Source organism: Electrophorus electricus, chromosome 12 (genome assembly GCF_013358815.1).
Source record: "Electrophorus electricus isolate fEleEle1 chromosome 12, fEleEle1.pri, whole genome shotgun sequence".
NCBI lineage: Eukaryota > Metazoa > Chordata > Actinopteri > Gymnotiformes > Gymnotidae > Electrophorus > Electrophorus electricus.
The window spans coordinates 15,751,936-15,768,801 of NC_049546.1; the positions used below are offsets into that span (position 1 = coordinate 15,751,936).

The 16,866-nt window shown below is 40.3% G+C and overlaps 1 protein-coding gene across 2 annotated transcripts; it reads right to left on the reverse strand.

Annotated features, from left to right (window-relative positions):
* Window positions 1-983: 983 nt before the first annotated feature.
* Window positions 984-9,434, reverse strand: ap1ar (adaptor related protein complex 1 associated regulatory protein). Of its 2 annotated transcripts, none has more exons than XM_027017386.2 (10): window positions 9,140-9,434; window positions 8,188-8,236; window positions 7,704-7,730; window positions 7,581-7,606; window positions 7,126-7,222; window positions 6,598-6,696; window positions 5,984-6,045; window positions 5,042-5,115; window positions 4,528-4,650; window positions 984-3,446 (listed from the first exon to the last, which is right to left on the reverse strand). In XM_027017386.2, exons 1-10 carry the CDS (start codon window positions 9,208-9,210, stop codon window positions 3,169-3,171), a joined length of 906 nt encoding a protein of 301 aa, XP_026873187.2. In that variant the 5' UTR covers window positions 9,211-9,434; the 3' UTR covers window positions 984-3,168. The 2 variants fall into 2 exon arrangements, with proteins under 2 accessions (XP_026873187.2, XP_026873178.2); XM_027017377.2 differs by having other exon boundaries at window positions 5,984-6,048.
* Window positions 9,435-16,866: the final 7,432 nt, after the last annotated feature.

Consider the following 16,866-nt stretch of genomic DNA (forward strand, 5'->3'; position numbering starts at 1 on the left):
GACATTGACAAGTGGAAAACTCCAACATGACCGCTGTGCGTGACACACTTATACCAGCACAATACCGATAGGCATGCCAGTACCATGTCAGTGTTACTGCAATGATAAAAATAGTTCACCACCTAAATAATTTCCAGTCAGCAGTGGTCAGAAAGTGACTAATGATGAACAAAAAAGCAGGAAGGCTAACTAAACTAGCAGGCAGCTTGCAAATTGCAATGCGCAGGCAAGAGTCTGTATCTCTCCACGCATAGAATACTGCTATAGATGGGTAACTGCTGGAGCTAATACAGGCCAAGCTTACTAAGAATACGAAGTCATCAGTTCAGTGGCATATGCAAAAAAACCTTTCTGTACACCTTTGGTAAGTCTGCTCTATGTTGTACATACAAAATGCATTCGCACACGCAAATCGCTTAGTCTGGCCTAAAGTGGCCAGTGAGTGTGCGTGAATGAACGGTATTTCGGTCGACTAGTGAGTGTGTTATACACTTGCAGAAACAAAAAAAGAATTTCACTTAGATTTTTTTAATGACTATTGCACGTAGATGTTAAACGTATGCCGACTTAGATCTACATAAGAGATATATACAATAGATAAACTATTATATAAACATACAATGTGTTTTATGTTGCAGTTTGGTAATGGCACCAATTGAGTGGTCCAAATAAAAGTCATGCATGCAGCAACACTGCCTCCTGCTGTTTGAATGGCGCTATTGAATCTCATTTCTTTACAACTGTTAGCAAGCCAAATTGCTTATATCAAATATTAAAACTGGAATCATTGGCCTTGACAGATCGGACTTTCTGCATTGTTCTGTAGTTATTGCAATTGTGAATGAAATAAATTGGCTTGTACAAATTAGCAGCAAAACTAGTCTCAAACTTGAATGCAGGTTATTCTGCCAACTTGTCTGAATTGGCCTTGACAAACTGTCATTGTGTACATCTCCTACTGTCAAACACATACACACAGAGCATTCATAATGCTTCCTTTTTATTAGCAGTCAAACTCAAGTCACAAAGATGAGCTTTCAAAACTAAAGTTACATTCTGCTTGAGCTGTTTGCCAAGCTTTCACAATTACATTTGTGTATATATATGAAAATGTGTCCTTTTTCACAATACCATACATGTAGATGAACAAAATAGCACAATTCTAAAGTTCCTCACATTTATGAATAATGTTAGCTGCTCAGTTGATATGCCAGCTTCAGGAATGCTCAGAAATAAACTGTGCATCATCACAGGTTTTGTTGAATTATGTCAACATATTTACATAAAACTAGCAATGAGGACAAGAAAAAATACAATAAGGCTTAATGAGTGTTCTTTGACCAAACTCTTCACTCCAAAGTTATTAAAGCTATCAACCCACGTTCATCTGATGCCAAGAAAGTGTACGCTTTAGTGAACTAGAGTGGCAATTGGGGCACAGAAACCAAACATGGACAAAGAGTATTTTAAAAGTGAAAAGACACAATTTTGAAACTGTACAGCAATCATACATATTTGCCCAAGTGTCAGTCAACAAACAAGCAAACATTATAATCAAACTCCTTTTATCCCATGGCCCAAAACCTGTAAGAGGCCTACATCCAACACGATTCCATACCAATGCATATACATACCCATACACAAACAATTTAATTCAAATTAAATTTAAAAGAAATTACACAATTTTTTTAAGCATAAATAAATGGTCATGCATACTACACATTTCAATTTTCAGAGATGAGTGGTTCTGGCTTTAAACAGAAACACCTTAATTGATTGTGTTTAAATGATTATAACATAGTCTAAAAGCACAGTGGTCCAAAGGTTCTTCTGTGGTACACGAAGATACTGAATTACATCATAAAGCACAGTCTTGTTCATCAAGCAATGTGAAAATCAGGTAAATTAATAAAAAAAATTTTGGGGGTGGGGGGAGAGAAATCAAACACACCTCTATTTTTATCATTTGAGACTTTTACATAAATTAAAGGCAAGTATTTTCTTCACACCTTCGTGGGCTTTTTATAGTGGCATCAACACTTTGGGTTGAATACAGATCATGTTAAACATGTGACAGGTCATTCTTGCTACATGGATGCTGCAAGTTATAGAGGCTTCACTTGTCCATACATTATATCACCTGTGTAGCGGGTTAAAAGCAGCCTGTTTAAAAGTAGACTACAGGAAATTTGTACAGACCTTTAAAAAAACCTAATGGCAGTTTTGTTTCCCAATCAATTAATCATTCTTGAGTACTCAAGCCCAGAGGTAGTGTATTTTGTTTTGTAAAACAAAACAATATTTCTCTATGTAGATGCAGAAATTCAGCTAAAAAAAAAAAGAGGAACTGCCTGTAAGCACAGCACTGTTTAATAAGGATCCAAACCTTAATTGGATGTCCCGTTACTCAGTTTTCCCTTGGAACAAAACAGGCTAATTAAAAATGATCTTACATATTTAGACTTCTTTGGGGTGTGCTCTTGAGGTTAAATTAAAAAAAGAAACCGTATATAAAAACTTGATGACTGAAGAATAGTGTAGTCTGAAAGCAGACAAAGATCTAAAAACAAGAAAGCTGTTTAAGGTTGAAGACTGTTTCTTTAGAGCAGGAATGGGAGTATGGTGTTTATTCTATTTTGGTGTATATATTGGAATACACATCAGTTTTCTATTTCAGCCTAAAGCAGAGTAAAATAACCTTTGTTTGCCAATGCAGTGTTTGTACAGATGGCTAGGTCATTTTTCCAAGATTATAAATGAATTTTTAACCATAACTGCAAGCTACAAAACTGAGTGCAACATTCACAAACTCTGTCCCCCCTCCCCGAGGTAGGCCTACTCAGTCACAAGCAATATTTTCATTTAGTTCAGTAAAGATAATGGCTAACTCTCCAAAAACCTGGGGAGAGTAATATGTCAAAATTACAGACAGACAGTCATGATAGCATTACAATCAACCCTTAACAAAACACAAGGCCATTTTCTGCATTAGATCAGATGTTTAAAAAAATTGCACTTGATTGAAACTGACAAATGATTAAACCTTAAACGAGGCTGAATTAAATTATTCCACATACATACATACAGTAGAACAACTTCAGCTTAAACATTCCAGTCCAAACCCACTGGGCCAGGCGTTTGGCCCCGTGTCCACGGCCAGTGCCGGGACTATCTATCCTGGTGGTCAGGATTAGACTCGATCTCAGCCGTCTCAGATGGAGTGTCCAGGGCAGGATTCACAAACCCCTCAAACTCCTCATCTCCACGGTCGCTAGCTTCTTCGACGTGTGCGCTGACAAAGTCATTCTCCCATTCGAGCGCGTTGGAGTCCTCCGAGGTGGAGGTGGGACCACTGCCTAGGCGCGCGCCGCCCGGTCGGAGAGCAGCGCGTAGAATGTCCTCCTCCGTCTTCGAGCGCTCCCACACGGGCCCCAATCGGTTCATGCCTACACAAGGTCAGACACGACACCCGCAATCATGTCAAAATCCCCTTAAGCATTGATGGTTATAACTCCTTGTAAGTAATAATGTCTACATGTTGTTCTGTGCTTCTAATGAAAAACAACAAAGCAATGCTATAAAATAAATATTTAGTGCAGGGATAAAGACGTATCGTTTATTTGATATGTTCAAATCATAGTTTGGCCCAAAATGCTGAGGTGACAAACAGCATAGATGTTAGGGGTTAACTGGTGAGCATCACGCCTGGTCAACTTTACTGTCAGTAAAGTTAGTATTTCCAGCAGAACCATCCTTTTAAAGGAAAATTCCAGTGGTTAACCCATAAACTACATTTTTCAGCATTCATTTTTCAAATGCTTGCTTTTAGAGATACAGACAACATTAAAAATAGACATTTACAACCAAGAGTACAAACAGCATGTCCAAAGCTTATTTTGCGTACAAGTAAAATCCATTTTTAAGTACCAATTTACCAACAAGCATGCCAATAGATCCCTTAGTTACAGCTTAGATTTCCACAAGCATGACATTTGAATTTTTCATAAATAAACGTGTACCAACTGCAGTACCAAAGAAGGGTTGACGCCCATGGAAGCTCACTCACGGAGCGTGTTGGTGTGACGTGCAGAAACACACCACTACCCACAACATTCGAGCACAGACCAATGAAGTATTCCTAGGAAAATTATAGGATATACAGGCATGCTGTTCTCACCAAAAAATGGCATTAAGGACTCAACTATTGTGCCACTACCTTCGGGGTATATTAGTGATTCTAAACGCATTTCACAACCTTGAAATTATGCCCCGCAGAAGTCTACAAGAGGTCATTCTTGCCCTGTCTGTAATGCTAAAACCAAGCAATCGACAAATACTATAATAAAAACCCATGTTAAATGACTTTGAACACTAGAATATTTTTTTATATATATATTAGTTTTTGAGGCCGAGCACTGCAATATTCCTTTAGGATAGAGTGTAGCATTGGTGAATATTATATAAAATCTTTTTGCATCCACAGTACGACGAATAATAAAGTTTCATAGAAAGTGCCTGCTTCCTCACCCTCCTCATCCTCCCACTCCAGGTCAAGGGAAGTGGCATCATCGTTAGTAGATCGAGTTTTACTGGTGAAGTCCCAGCTGCACTCTGTGTTGGGAGTCCCTACATTTGTGTCAGAGGAGAGCCCTGGTAATACACATTAAGAAAAACACCTGTGGGTCCATGAAACGAGAAACCTAAATCAACTGACATCAGGTGGTACCAGTGAAGCAACTGTAGTAGTTTTTGCTCTGTGTTCCAGCATAGTGGATCTGACAAATCAACAATTGGGTTAAATTGCAGAATGTCAGCTTTGGTTCAAGGTATTTATGTATGGTATTAGGTATTTATGTATGGTATTAGGTATTTATGTATGGTATTAGGTATTTATGTATGGTATTAGGTATTTATGTATGTACAGGATACACCATGTCAGAAAAAGCACTGTGGAAAGTGCAAAAACATCATCGCTCTCCAGTTCTCCTAGGCTGCGCTTAAGGGCCATTACAAGAGCGAGGTCAGCGTTGGTGGTACTCACGGCTAGTGCGGAACGCTTCCGACTGAGCCTTCACAGTCTGCAGGTACACTTCAAATTCTCCACCCGAGGGCCGGCTGTAGAAACACACACACACACACGCACGCTCGCGCAAGGAACATCTCACTAGCAGTTACACGGCCTGTCTGTCAAACCCGTCTTGGTGGCTCAGCATTTTTGGTAAATGGGAACGACACGGACCCTCCGGAGAAGCTGCGGGTGACGATGGCCGTGCTGAGATGAAACACGGGTCTGTCCTGTACCCAGAAACACCCACCTTCCTCACCCCATATGTGCAACCTAGTCATCAACAATTTAAGCATTTGAATCTGGTACGTGAAAGATGGCAAGCGAGTCAAATGCAATGGCATCTGACCATAGTCGTGCATTCACTGCTCATCTGGGTACGTTATTATATAGTTTTCAGTATAAAAGTCCAAACAAGTTAGTGTTAGAGAACCTGGCCTGGTTGGTTCGCATTTAATACCCACAAACAGTGGCAACATGTGATGCAGCAAACAAGCCTGGATATAAGTTAACAGCACCTCAGTCATGTCATATCTGCATATGTGCAGGAAGCTCTGTTCTAGAGCTGTCAAAACTCATTACCGTTACCATCTACCACATCTCAGCTTGCTGCCATGGGAAGATTTTAACATTAGCCAGCATCACCAGTCTCCTCACCCACAAATGGCGCGCTCCATCCAGCTGCCCCCATTTCCAGAACGCAATGGTTTCTCAGTTTTACCTTGCTGCTCCACAGAAAAGATACGTTCTGCATCAAACCACGCGTGCCTGTGTGTGACGTTCGCAGTAGGATGCGGGTCCAAACAAGGCACCAGGGCGTGCTGTGCCCTTCCATCAACTTCTCATCTTGAGGTCTGCATGCAAAAAGTGGACGCTGTCCAGCATGCAAGAGAACAGCACAGACCGAGTCAGACTCACTGTTTGCGGTGTGTGCCAGTGGCTCCTGCGTCAGCCTTCCCCCTGCTCCTCTGTGCAAGCTGCTGCTTCCAAAAACACAAAAGACTTTAGCACTGGCCACCTGTCATCGCCCAACGTGACATATCTAAAAATTGCATTTGCCTCTTAAGAAAAGCAGAACCTCTGAAATACAAGTTCTGATGTAGTTTGTATTACAAAACCTTGAGCGTTTGCTGAGTAAAATGTGCCACTGGCAGATGGTACTAGAACCAGTAGGTGCAACAGCTAGCCAAAATAGAGATGGTGGGGGGTGGAGGACATTAATGAAATGAGTGCAAATGAGGATAAGTAACACAAGGAACAAATATTAAAAAGGAGCAATGTGGAAAATGCTTTGTTTCATTCAAGGAATCTTGGAACTACTGAATCTGACATTTGCTGTCAGAAATGCTGGCATAAAGCTCGACTCCTTTCAATGCTCTAAAGTCTAATCTTTTGCTCAGTGAATGACTTCTCCCCTTGTTATTTGGCAAGGCCACTTTGATTGACAACAGGGCAGATGGGTGAAGGGGCCGGGCACGTCAGGAGGCAGGGTTTAAGAGAAGGGCTGGGCGTGCTCAGTGCAGACGCCTCACCTCCTTCAGCACTCGCTCCTTCGCGAGCCTGGCGGCCTGGCGCTGGGCTGCGCATATAGCCTCCTCTTCTAGCCTTAACTTCTCCTCCTGTTCCACTAACTGGGCAGAAATAACAACAAAACGGGGGAGGTTAACTAAACCAAAACAAAGAAAGAAATTAAGAGCAAGGAAAAAAAAAAAAAGTCAAACGAAGCGATGAGAAGTGATGCAAACCGCAAATTAAACTATGGAAGCAAAGAAAAACTTAAATATAAGGTTATGGTTTAGGTCTCTGCTGATCAGATTTAACAGCCCTGCTGTAAACTCCTCTGCTTACTAGGCAAAACGGTTCACTTAACTGAGAACCAGCGTTAATACTGATAAGGCAACCAACGGTCTTACAGATTAAAATTCACAAAACGGCTTGAGACATGGACTGATACAAATAGCTCTTGGGACAATATGATTCGCACATGCAATAGTATCATTCTCACATGATCACGGCTATTCTTAGCAGCTTGGCGGCACAGAGAGCAAGCGAGGCCGTACCTCTGCGTTCAGCTTTTCATCGATCAGCATCTGCTTGTCCACAATAGCACCATAGCACTGCTCCTTCAGATGGCCGATCTCTTCCTCGCTGATGGGCCTGAGCCAACATAAGGAAAGGTGAGCATAACCGGCTCTGGCTCCCACAGAGTGCACAAGGCCAAGTTACATGTGCCCAAGTTTTACAGCGAGCCACCACTTATTAAAACTACTCTCATCAACACGCTTCCATACAAACACCTGACTATCATCGGACTTTCCCCAACTGTGTGGCTGCGCCATCTTTCAACGCAAGTATGTTCTAGCAGGAGTGGAAAACTACAGTGCACACCTGCACTGCAGCAAGAGAGCCATGTGCTAAAAGAAAGACTTTGGGTGTGTTGAGATGAGCTTACAGACCAACTGTCTGTACAGCTCTGGGATGGAAAGAGTGAGCAAGGCAGAATAAAGCTCTGTACCTGGGGCAGCTGTGTGAACTCTCACCCTGAAAGAAAAACAGATATTTTTTTTAAAAAGTGAAATAAACATTCTGCATTTTTTTGTGACTTCCTTATTTGTTCAAGAAGTACTGCTGCTCTTACCTCATCACTCTCCACAAGATTCTCAAACTAAAAAAGAGATTAAGTCAAAGACAAAAAAATAAACAAAGCAGTAACAGTGCAACCAAAATGACAATACTTAGTACTATAATAATTATACCTTACATTACAAAGTACATTTTGTAACGTTTTGTATTGAGCACTACTGATATCACAGAACGAATATAACACTTGTTTCATGATCAATGCATAGCTTGCACAACTGTACAACTGTCTTGTACAACTGATTTTAAAGGTAAAGGATTGATATTAAATGCTATATTAGATTTTAAAGTTATAAAAGTTATAGGGCCCTCATACATTAGAATGTCTGAAAGACTACATTCCAAGTCAAGAAATGCTGATTTGCTGGCTTTTTAAACTCCAGAGACTTAGAACTCACTGCCTGTTATGAATCAGACACCTGCTGTTCACAGTTAAAACAATTCAAAGCCTTTTTTATTCAGTTTTGAATAGTTATTATTACCTCTATTGTGTAGTGCTCTCCGGTTGTGCTGCTCCTAAAGTATTTAGACCTGTGGGTAAAAACAGGAAATTAGAAATAAGTAATTTCTAATTACTTAGAAATTAATTAGAAAGGGGGGGGGGGCAGTAAAGCACTGTATGTGCAAGGTGCACACACATCTAAAGAAAATTCCAATGAGTAACTGCAGAATACTACTGTAAAAGATGTAGAGGTAAGCAAAATTGCAGAGATGTATAAAATATCCTATTTATCTGGAAACCTTTTGGACAGAGAGCCTTCATCAGCTTTGCAAAGAACCGTGCACTTTGACCGCACAGTCGATGAAGGACCTCGGGCCGCGACGTTGTTTGTAATAGTGAGTGTTAGTTTGCTTGCGTGTGTGTGTGTGTGTGTGAGAGAGAGAGAGAGAGAGAGAGAGAGAGAGAGAGAGAGAGAGAGAGAGAGAGTAGTGTTTAAATTGTAGTGAAGTACACAGAGAAACAGGATGTTTCGGACAGAGGTCCATCATATGAACACACGTTTTTAAAGAGAGCGCACGACCGTCAGGCAGTTGCGCAATATTAACTAGCTGGCTAGCTAAGTTAGCTAACCTGGCTAGCTACCTAATTATCTGCAGGTTGAATATGATATGAGGCGGGGTCCCATTATCTAGCTAGTTGGCTAACTGATATGGAAACAGAAAGTGACAATAGTGACAACAAAAATCATCATGTTCTGAGGGTTTTAGCAAGAAATCCGATTTCTTCTGAGTAGCTTTACGCGCAGATATGTTGGAGGGAGTTTCTTTGCCAGACTCTGCCATGGGCGGTCATTGCTTGCTTGTTAACGGCTACATAAAACCACCGAAATTAGCCAGCTAGCCAGCGCACTTGACCACAGCTAGTCGTCTGACATTAAGATTAGGTCAGGGGAACGCTGACCGCTGCACCAGGGACATATATGGCCCACTTACCCTCCTCCTCTCTGAATTCTGTTAGCTTCCCTTCTGAATATCCCGCAACACTGAGTCCAACAGTTCCCCATGTCATTGTGTCAAAGCGCGCAGCTAGGCGGCAAACGCACTCAGATCCCGCTACCAGGCCCCCGTAAACATCGCCGAAGCCACCCGGGAAACGAGGCGTCGTATACGAATGGCCATGGTTGCTTAAGATTAGAAATACAGAGAGTCCACCCGTTGTCTGCTAGAAGTAATATATAGTAGCAACGCCAACAGCTGGCTAGCGGCGTTGGCAGGGGACTAACCTATTGTTTCCTCTTCCTGATACTAACACGTGATTGATGTTGCAACTACGGAAACCGCGTTGCTGAACCACGTGGTTCAGCGCGGGCGCCACCGCTTTAAATTACCACTAGGAGGAGACATGCGTTAATGCATTTCTCCCAAGTGGCGTTTTCAAATCCTTAAAAGACCGTAGAAAGAGGTCGCTTCTTTCATGTCTTTTCTACCTGGACTAGGAAAACAGAATCCTACTGTGCTTATAAGGTCAAGGGGATTAATATAAAATATAAACCAATTTATTTTCACGCTTGATTTCATGCTGGGCAAATCTCACATCCCAGCATGTAACACCGTGGGCCCAGATTGTTTGATAGATGCAGCAACCCCCTTTTTTATAAACTGTCACTTTGAAGCACTACCTTTTGTGTGTTTGCACCCACGCACACATGCATGCGCACACCCACTCCTACACCTGCTGTCAGCAGGGCCATGAGGTTCTTAATGAAAAGTAGATTATACCTGTAGACTGAGACCACTGCACTGTTGAGTTCCCATAAGAACACAGGTGGGATTGTTGTGGTGATGCAGATGTTTGGCAGAAGGAGTGGAAAACAAAGCAACTTGCATGTGGATAACCATCACTATTAACCATGAGGCAGTCTTGTCTCAGCACTCTTTTATGCATGGTGTTAATAACTACTCTACAACTGGTTAATGATATTCTGCATTCATTAATGTTTATTACATTTAGCTCCAAGCAAGTTGCTAATTATCTCCATGGTGAAGCATCTTAAAACCACTGTTGACAAGTCTGGTGACATTTAACCTACAAAGACCAGCATGATTTTCATTCAATTAAAGCCTAGGTGATGAAACATTTTCGCAACAATCTCGTTGTGTCTCTTTTTGTGTATAATGTAGTAAGTTACAGCTTTGACAAAAGGGCAATGTAACTCTTGACAAGTCCCAGTGGTCATTAGCCCTGCAGTGTTATATGGATTCGGGACAATTTTACTGTTGAATTTAGGAGAAGCACATACTGAGACATAATTGTGACCGCCACTATCAGGCTACCAGCACCCAATTCCCAGCCTGGATACAAACAGAAAAGAGGTCAACGTGTTCAGTAGAAGTCATTTCTTATTTCCTTGGAAAGTAAAGAGAATTATGTTTCATGTTCTAAAGGAGAATAACAAAAACACCCTAAAACAGGCTTCTATTCAGCAAAACTCAAACCCATAACACACAATGTTCTTTTTAACTCTATGCAAAGTTATTCATGAAGAGCAGAAAAGACATGTGTTCATCCTTAAATAGAAGTGAATGTGAGTTCTAAAAAAATAGAATATGTTTAAATTACAAGTGTGTACAGGGATCATCTTAAAGGTATTGCTTTGCACATGGTTGGTTTGACATGTACTTAGTATTAATAAAAACATCAATAATAAGAAAATAAATGTTGTGATGATTATCTAAATATGTTCATTATGATGGTCGATTTTAGGCAAATTCACTGGTAGTTAATTATCATAGATCAAAAACATGGATCAGTTCACATTAATAAACTGTTTAATAAACAGTCAGCTGAGTCCTTCTGCCTTTTATATTCTCTGCTACTATAAAACAGGTCATGTTGACCACATCAAAGATGGAACTGAAAAGGAGGTTTTCCTCTAGTGTTTTAGAGCAGCATAAGACTGTAAAGTGCCACAGTAGATGGAGTATGGAGTTTTGTTTTGTTTTGTTTTGCTTTGGCTGACATATGATGGTGTCATCACCATGGCATCAGGCATCATTCTATTTTAATTTTTTTTTTTTTTTTAATTTTGTATTAGTCTAGTTTGTATGCTGCTTGAAATGGATTAAACTGCAAATTAAAATGAATGTATACACCTATTATGAAAACTTGGCTATAATAACACCATGACATAAGGTTTAAATTTGTAAAATGTTGCCATATGACAGCTCTACAGCACCATGGTGTGATATTACCAGATTGGTCTATGATATCAGTAATCCTGGAGTCATAATGATGTCAAAGGCTAAAGGGGGCCACATGGAGCCAGGAGCTTGATGATAAGAGAAAATTAGTTTTGCTAATTCAGAGTTTGAATATTTTACATTTTAATAAGGCTTCCAGGCGAGATGATGATTAGAAAATGATTTGTTTTAAAAGCAACATTTAAAAATAAAATCAAACAACTCAGGAATTGTACAGTTTCTTCTGAAACTTCACATTTGATGCCGATCACATCAAGGCATGGTGTCTGCCTCCTGAACAGAGAGTCACGGACACATATTATTAAAGCAGTCCTTCCTGTGGTACTCCATGCAGGTTGATGTTTATGCTAAGGGGGATCATTATAGATGTAACACATTTCGGCAGTGCTGGTTCTCTCGCCCTCTCTTTTCCATCCTGGCCTCTTTAAAAATACACAACTATAAATAAAATTCATTGAAATATTCTGGGTGGGGTGACCTTCTCTGACCTTAAATTTCCTGCCTGCTTTGCCCTCTGTTGCTTCCACGTGTAATAGCAGCATCATCATGGAAAAAGTCTTGGTGACACAGCCATGAAAATCTGCTCCAGTGATATAGTAGGACAGCGGGGCTAACTGTCTCCTACCTCGTTTATTACAAGAGCAATCTGTCAATATTTTGGACTGGTATGGGGGGTTCTTGAATCTGCCAACAGTTGTTCTTAAGGAAAAACTATATGGAAGTATATTTATGCAATCCTTATCTCTTTAATTCATGATATAGCTGTACATTCAAGTTCAGCTCCTGGGTAAATTAAGGCCTTTCAAGAATTTGTATGCTCCAAGGTAACCTAAGTTACAATTCTTTAATACTGTAGTTATATATGTCAAGTTAAGTAGCATTGCATTTGTACTTCCCCTTGATTTGTGTTAATAGAACATTTTACAACCTTCCCAAATTAGTTCATTAGACTCAATACATACAAAAAGACTGTGCCAGCAACCTTCCCACTATATCTATGTCTAGAAACATAGACACGGTGCAAAAAGGTTTGTGGTAAATTGAGTATAGGAGAAGACTGTTTCTTATATTCAGTGGCAATAAAGCCTCAGTTCAAAGGTAAATGGGGAATTTGAATGTTTGGAAATTTTATCAAGAAGTGTAAGGTTTGTTCTTATGGTAAAACACTTGTTATCACATTGGCAGATGATAGTTGAAAATGCAAAAATGTACACAAATACAGTGATTTCAATTTTTATTTAGAAATGAGATAATTGTGTTCTTTTATACATAGTATATTATTTTATTATATATAAGTATATCATTAGTTATATAATTCTATGGTTTATATATGCACAAAGCAGTGGTTTAATTTTTTTTAATAGCAAAGTAATTTCCTAATGTATTATAACTCAAACTACGCTCAACATTAACTTAGATGTCCACTAGAAGTGTCTCTCCCTGGCCCCAGTTTGTCAAAGTCAGATAAAGCCATATAAGCAAATCACAATATAAATGATGCTCATTACCACAGCTGGTGGCACATGTCAGGGACCTGGAGGGAAGCTGCTTGCTCATGTCAGGATGTTCATTCTGGGCAGAGAACAATTCGACCCTCCCTCAACTCACAGCACAGACAGGCCAAAAATAAAGCCTTTAAATCACGCCAGCAAAGGAATTGCAGGCCATTTATGTTGACTCACCTTCTCAGTCACACGGGGGTCACTTCTAAATTCTGAAATGCATGCTTTTTCTCCAGCTACCTGGAGAGTTTAACAGAGAGGGGACTAAATAAACTGACAAACTTCTATCTTGGTTCCTAGTTGGGCTATCAAGATTTTTAGTTAATTTAACAATTAGTAAGGTGAACTAATCCCTTTTTCAGTGGTTACAGTATTTATAAATGTATAACATGAATGAACAATCTGATAGCATTAATTCCTGCCTTAAACCAAGACAGCAAATTGCATGAGTGCTTCTCTTAATCTGTATCGCTTTGATATACAGGAACTTCACTTCCAAAAGTATTATGAACCCTTTTGTTCATGTAGCTCATTCGTGCCGTAGGCCATCAAAATTATATTTAGTGTTTAAGTATTGAGTGTTGTCTACTGTGACTCCCAATTATATAAGCTATGCAGTACTCAGGGTGAGATCATTGAGCTTAAGGGTCCATGGACACAGATGGGTTCTGGAACAGCCCCTGTTCTTTTCTCTCTGTACCCCTGTGTGACTGTGGCAGTGTTATGAATTCTCCTGTGCCACGGTCTCTGAAAAGGGTTTTCAAGGGCTGTCACAGCTAAATTGAGCTGTCAAGCTGTTGCCCTACTCAAAAGATTGAGTCACAAAATAACCTGGGAGAGGGTTGCAAATTCTCAGTACAGTTCTGATATGAAAATGATTACCCAATCAGCAAATGGCTTCCTCGGTTTTGAGGCCAGCAGGCTGGTATGATTAGATGACACTAGCCTGAGAACTACTTTTCTGTTTTCCTGTAGCCCCCCTGAAATGTTCATTACACTTCATTATATTTTTTTGTTGTTGTTGTTTATTAGTTTACATGGCATTTTTAACAAATTGTAATGCAATTATGCAATTTGTTTGTCATTATATCAAATTTCCAGTTTATGTCTGGAGAGGTCCATATGAAGCAATGTGCTGACCATTCACATTTACAGCATTTAGCTGACGCTTTTATTCAAAGCAACTTACAATTCTGACTGAACACAATTTGAGTAATTGTGGGTTAAGGGTCTTGCTCAGGGGCCCAACAGTGGCAACTTGACAGTGGTGGAGCTTGAACTGGAAACCTTCTGACTACTAGTGGAGTACCTTAACCACTAAGACACCACAGAAGCCTCTGATACAGTCTGACCCCTAGTAGATGCAAGTGGGAACAACATATTGTCAGAGACAAATTCAAGTGGCAGGAATAACACATGGGAACGTTCACAAGTAATACGGGTTAGAGACTCCATTGTTCAAAAGGGAAGAGAGGTTGGTGGAAAACAGCAAAACTCAGCCGTAAAGACTCTCATACCTCCACAAATTGACAGATAAACCAGTGATGGTAATACCAGCTAGATATAATGGATAAGGACCAGGAACAATACTGGTGATTAATGTGACAATCCCAAGTGATGACAACATCATAAAGAAGAAATACAAGAAAAAAATACCAGGGACTTAAAGAAAAACAAGAGGGAACGTGGAAGGTGAGAACTAAGGCAATCACAGCCATGCGAGTGTAGGAGTACTCATAACAGTGACCCCTACTGGAAGTGACTCCAACAGATTCCAGCAATGACAACACTGATCTCAGGCCAGAAGACCACAATCCTAGATACAGCAGAAATACAAGCCGCCGCTGGATGCCTGAGTATAAAGAAGGGTGAAATGGCTGTTGACATATACATAGCAGAATTTTCAATGAATGTACTGACCAAAACAATATGTTCAATTTTGCATGGTCTCCATATCCCTATTAATGAACTCCAATCATGAAACAAAACATATCTAGTGCATATTGCTTTATGCACTTCTAAAACACATTTGACAGAGTTCTCTTCCTTTTGATTGGCGCCCGTGCTAAATGACCTATATACAGAGGGAAAGGGTGTCTGGGTCTGATGCCTTTGTGTGGCTCGGCTTGCGAGCTGAGCTAAAATTGAACTCCACGCAGTACCACAGGGGTTCTTAGATCCTTTACACTGACACAAGGCTATAAAATTAAACTGTGTGAGATAACCTGCCAAATCCACATGAAACGTGGTTCAGGAACCGGCATGACCAGGGGTTCCCGAATCCACTGCAGTGGACAGGGCCTCCCTGTGTGCTGTGGCACAGGATCTGGCAATGCTAAACTGAGAATTGCTGCAAGCATTTGATTTTCTAACATCCCTTGTTGACATTTCAAACCTTTTGGGGAACCAGATGACGTATGATCAACGAATATGACATTGCGATATTTGGTATTCATTTCTAACTTGAAACTTAACAGATCCTATATTTCAAGTCTGAATTCTTGGACCTTTTGTTTGCAAATGATCATTTTAAGATGTGCCCATGGAGCGGGTGCTCTAGTAAATTCCAGAACATTTCTTGAATTCATGTTTCCATGGATACAATAAATGTTCTGATGCAAAGTTTTGTACACAACTACTGAGGCCGCTTTTTCTGTCTCTCTGTTTTTTCTTCTCTTTACACTTTCCTCCTGCCTTGCCCTTATCTTTTTAGCGGATGATGAGGGGCTGAACAGTGAAAGCCCCTCTGACGCGTTCTGGTAGTACCCAGTCTCCCAAGCGGTGCAGTTAGCCTACTTTATCTAATACAGGTCAATACTGTACAGCTCCCTCACTAGCAAGACAAGCCACCCTCTTGATAGGGTTTCATATGCACATAGACACATATGTATGTTAAGAGTACATTTACATTTACTTTGACATCATTTGGCAGACACCCTTGTCCAGAGCAACTCACAAAAGTGCACTGTAGCTTCTATTAAATGCATATCAAGTGAGAATAGATGGGTCAGTGTTAAGAACACTGTCAAGCTAAAGTCCTGGCTAAAGTGTAAAAGAAGACCGTAAAAGATTTTTTAAGTGCATATTTAAGTGCTTAGTGACAGTGAAGAGGTGAGTTTTCAGTCTTTGTTTGAAGCCAGTGTCTCAGCTGTACACACAGCCAGGAGAACTTCATTACCCCACCTGGGTGCCAGGACAGAGAAGTGTCTTAATGTATGTCTTCTTTGTGTCTTGAAGGATGGTGGTTCAAGTCAAGCAGTACTCTAGACCTCTAGGTCTGAAGGCAGTATGGTGCAGAATAAGGTTTGATTAGTGCTTTAACTGTGTAGGAGCTGGTCCAATTATAGCTTTGTAGCATCAGTGTTTTAAATCTGACAGATGCCACTACAGGGAGAAGCTTGTAAACCAGCTGTTATTTATGTATTCTAATTAGTAAACTTAATGAAGTAAATGTCGTTGTCCCCATAAACCCTTGGGTTTATGCCATTGCCATTTAACACAGTAGCTACATGTAGCCTTCACTTGCATGATAAGTCTGTGTTACATAAATGTAAAACATTTGTATGCCATGTTTGCCAGTAACCCCTTAGTGCACTTCCTATTATAGATTAATTTCACTAGGTCAAATCTTAATGACCTAATGGTTCTGTACAGGAACACTTGTATACCTACTTTAAATGCTGCTCATCGTTTGTTGTTTGGGTGGAAGACTCTTATCAAAGCATTAATACAGTAGTGGCATGGTTATGGGTCTTGAACTGATACAGTTTATCAGGCACAGCATGAGTTTTTACACTCATCAGTACCACTGCTGTGTTGAGAATGGGCCACCACTGCCACATAATATCCAGCCAGCAGAGGTCCTGTGGTTAGAACCTGAACACTGACAAAAGGTTAGGCCACAAGGTGATCCTAACAAAGTATGAACTCAGACTGGTAGCATCCATCATGTGAGAT

What these genes read in the sequence shown, in the direction of transcription:
- ap1ar (XM_027017377.2), bottom strand. Translation starts at nt 9,210, where the DNA reads ATGGGGAACTGTTGGACTCAGTGTTGCGGGATATTCAGAAGGGAAGCT. An exon ending in AGAATTCAGAGAGGAGGAGG is followed by an intron (nt 8,237 to 9,139) that starts GTAAGTGGGCCA and finishes TTTTACCCACAG; the next exon opens with GTCTAAATACTTTAGGAGCA. An exon ending in ATGAAAAGCTGAACGCAGAG is followed by an intron (nt 6,697 to 7,125) that starts GTACGGCCTCGC and finishes ATTTCTGCCCAG; the next exon opens with TTAGTGGAACAGGAGGAGAA.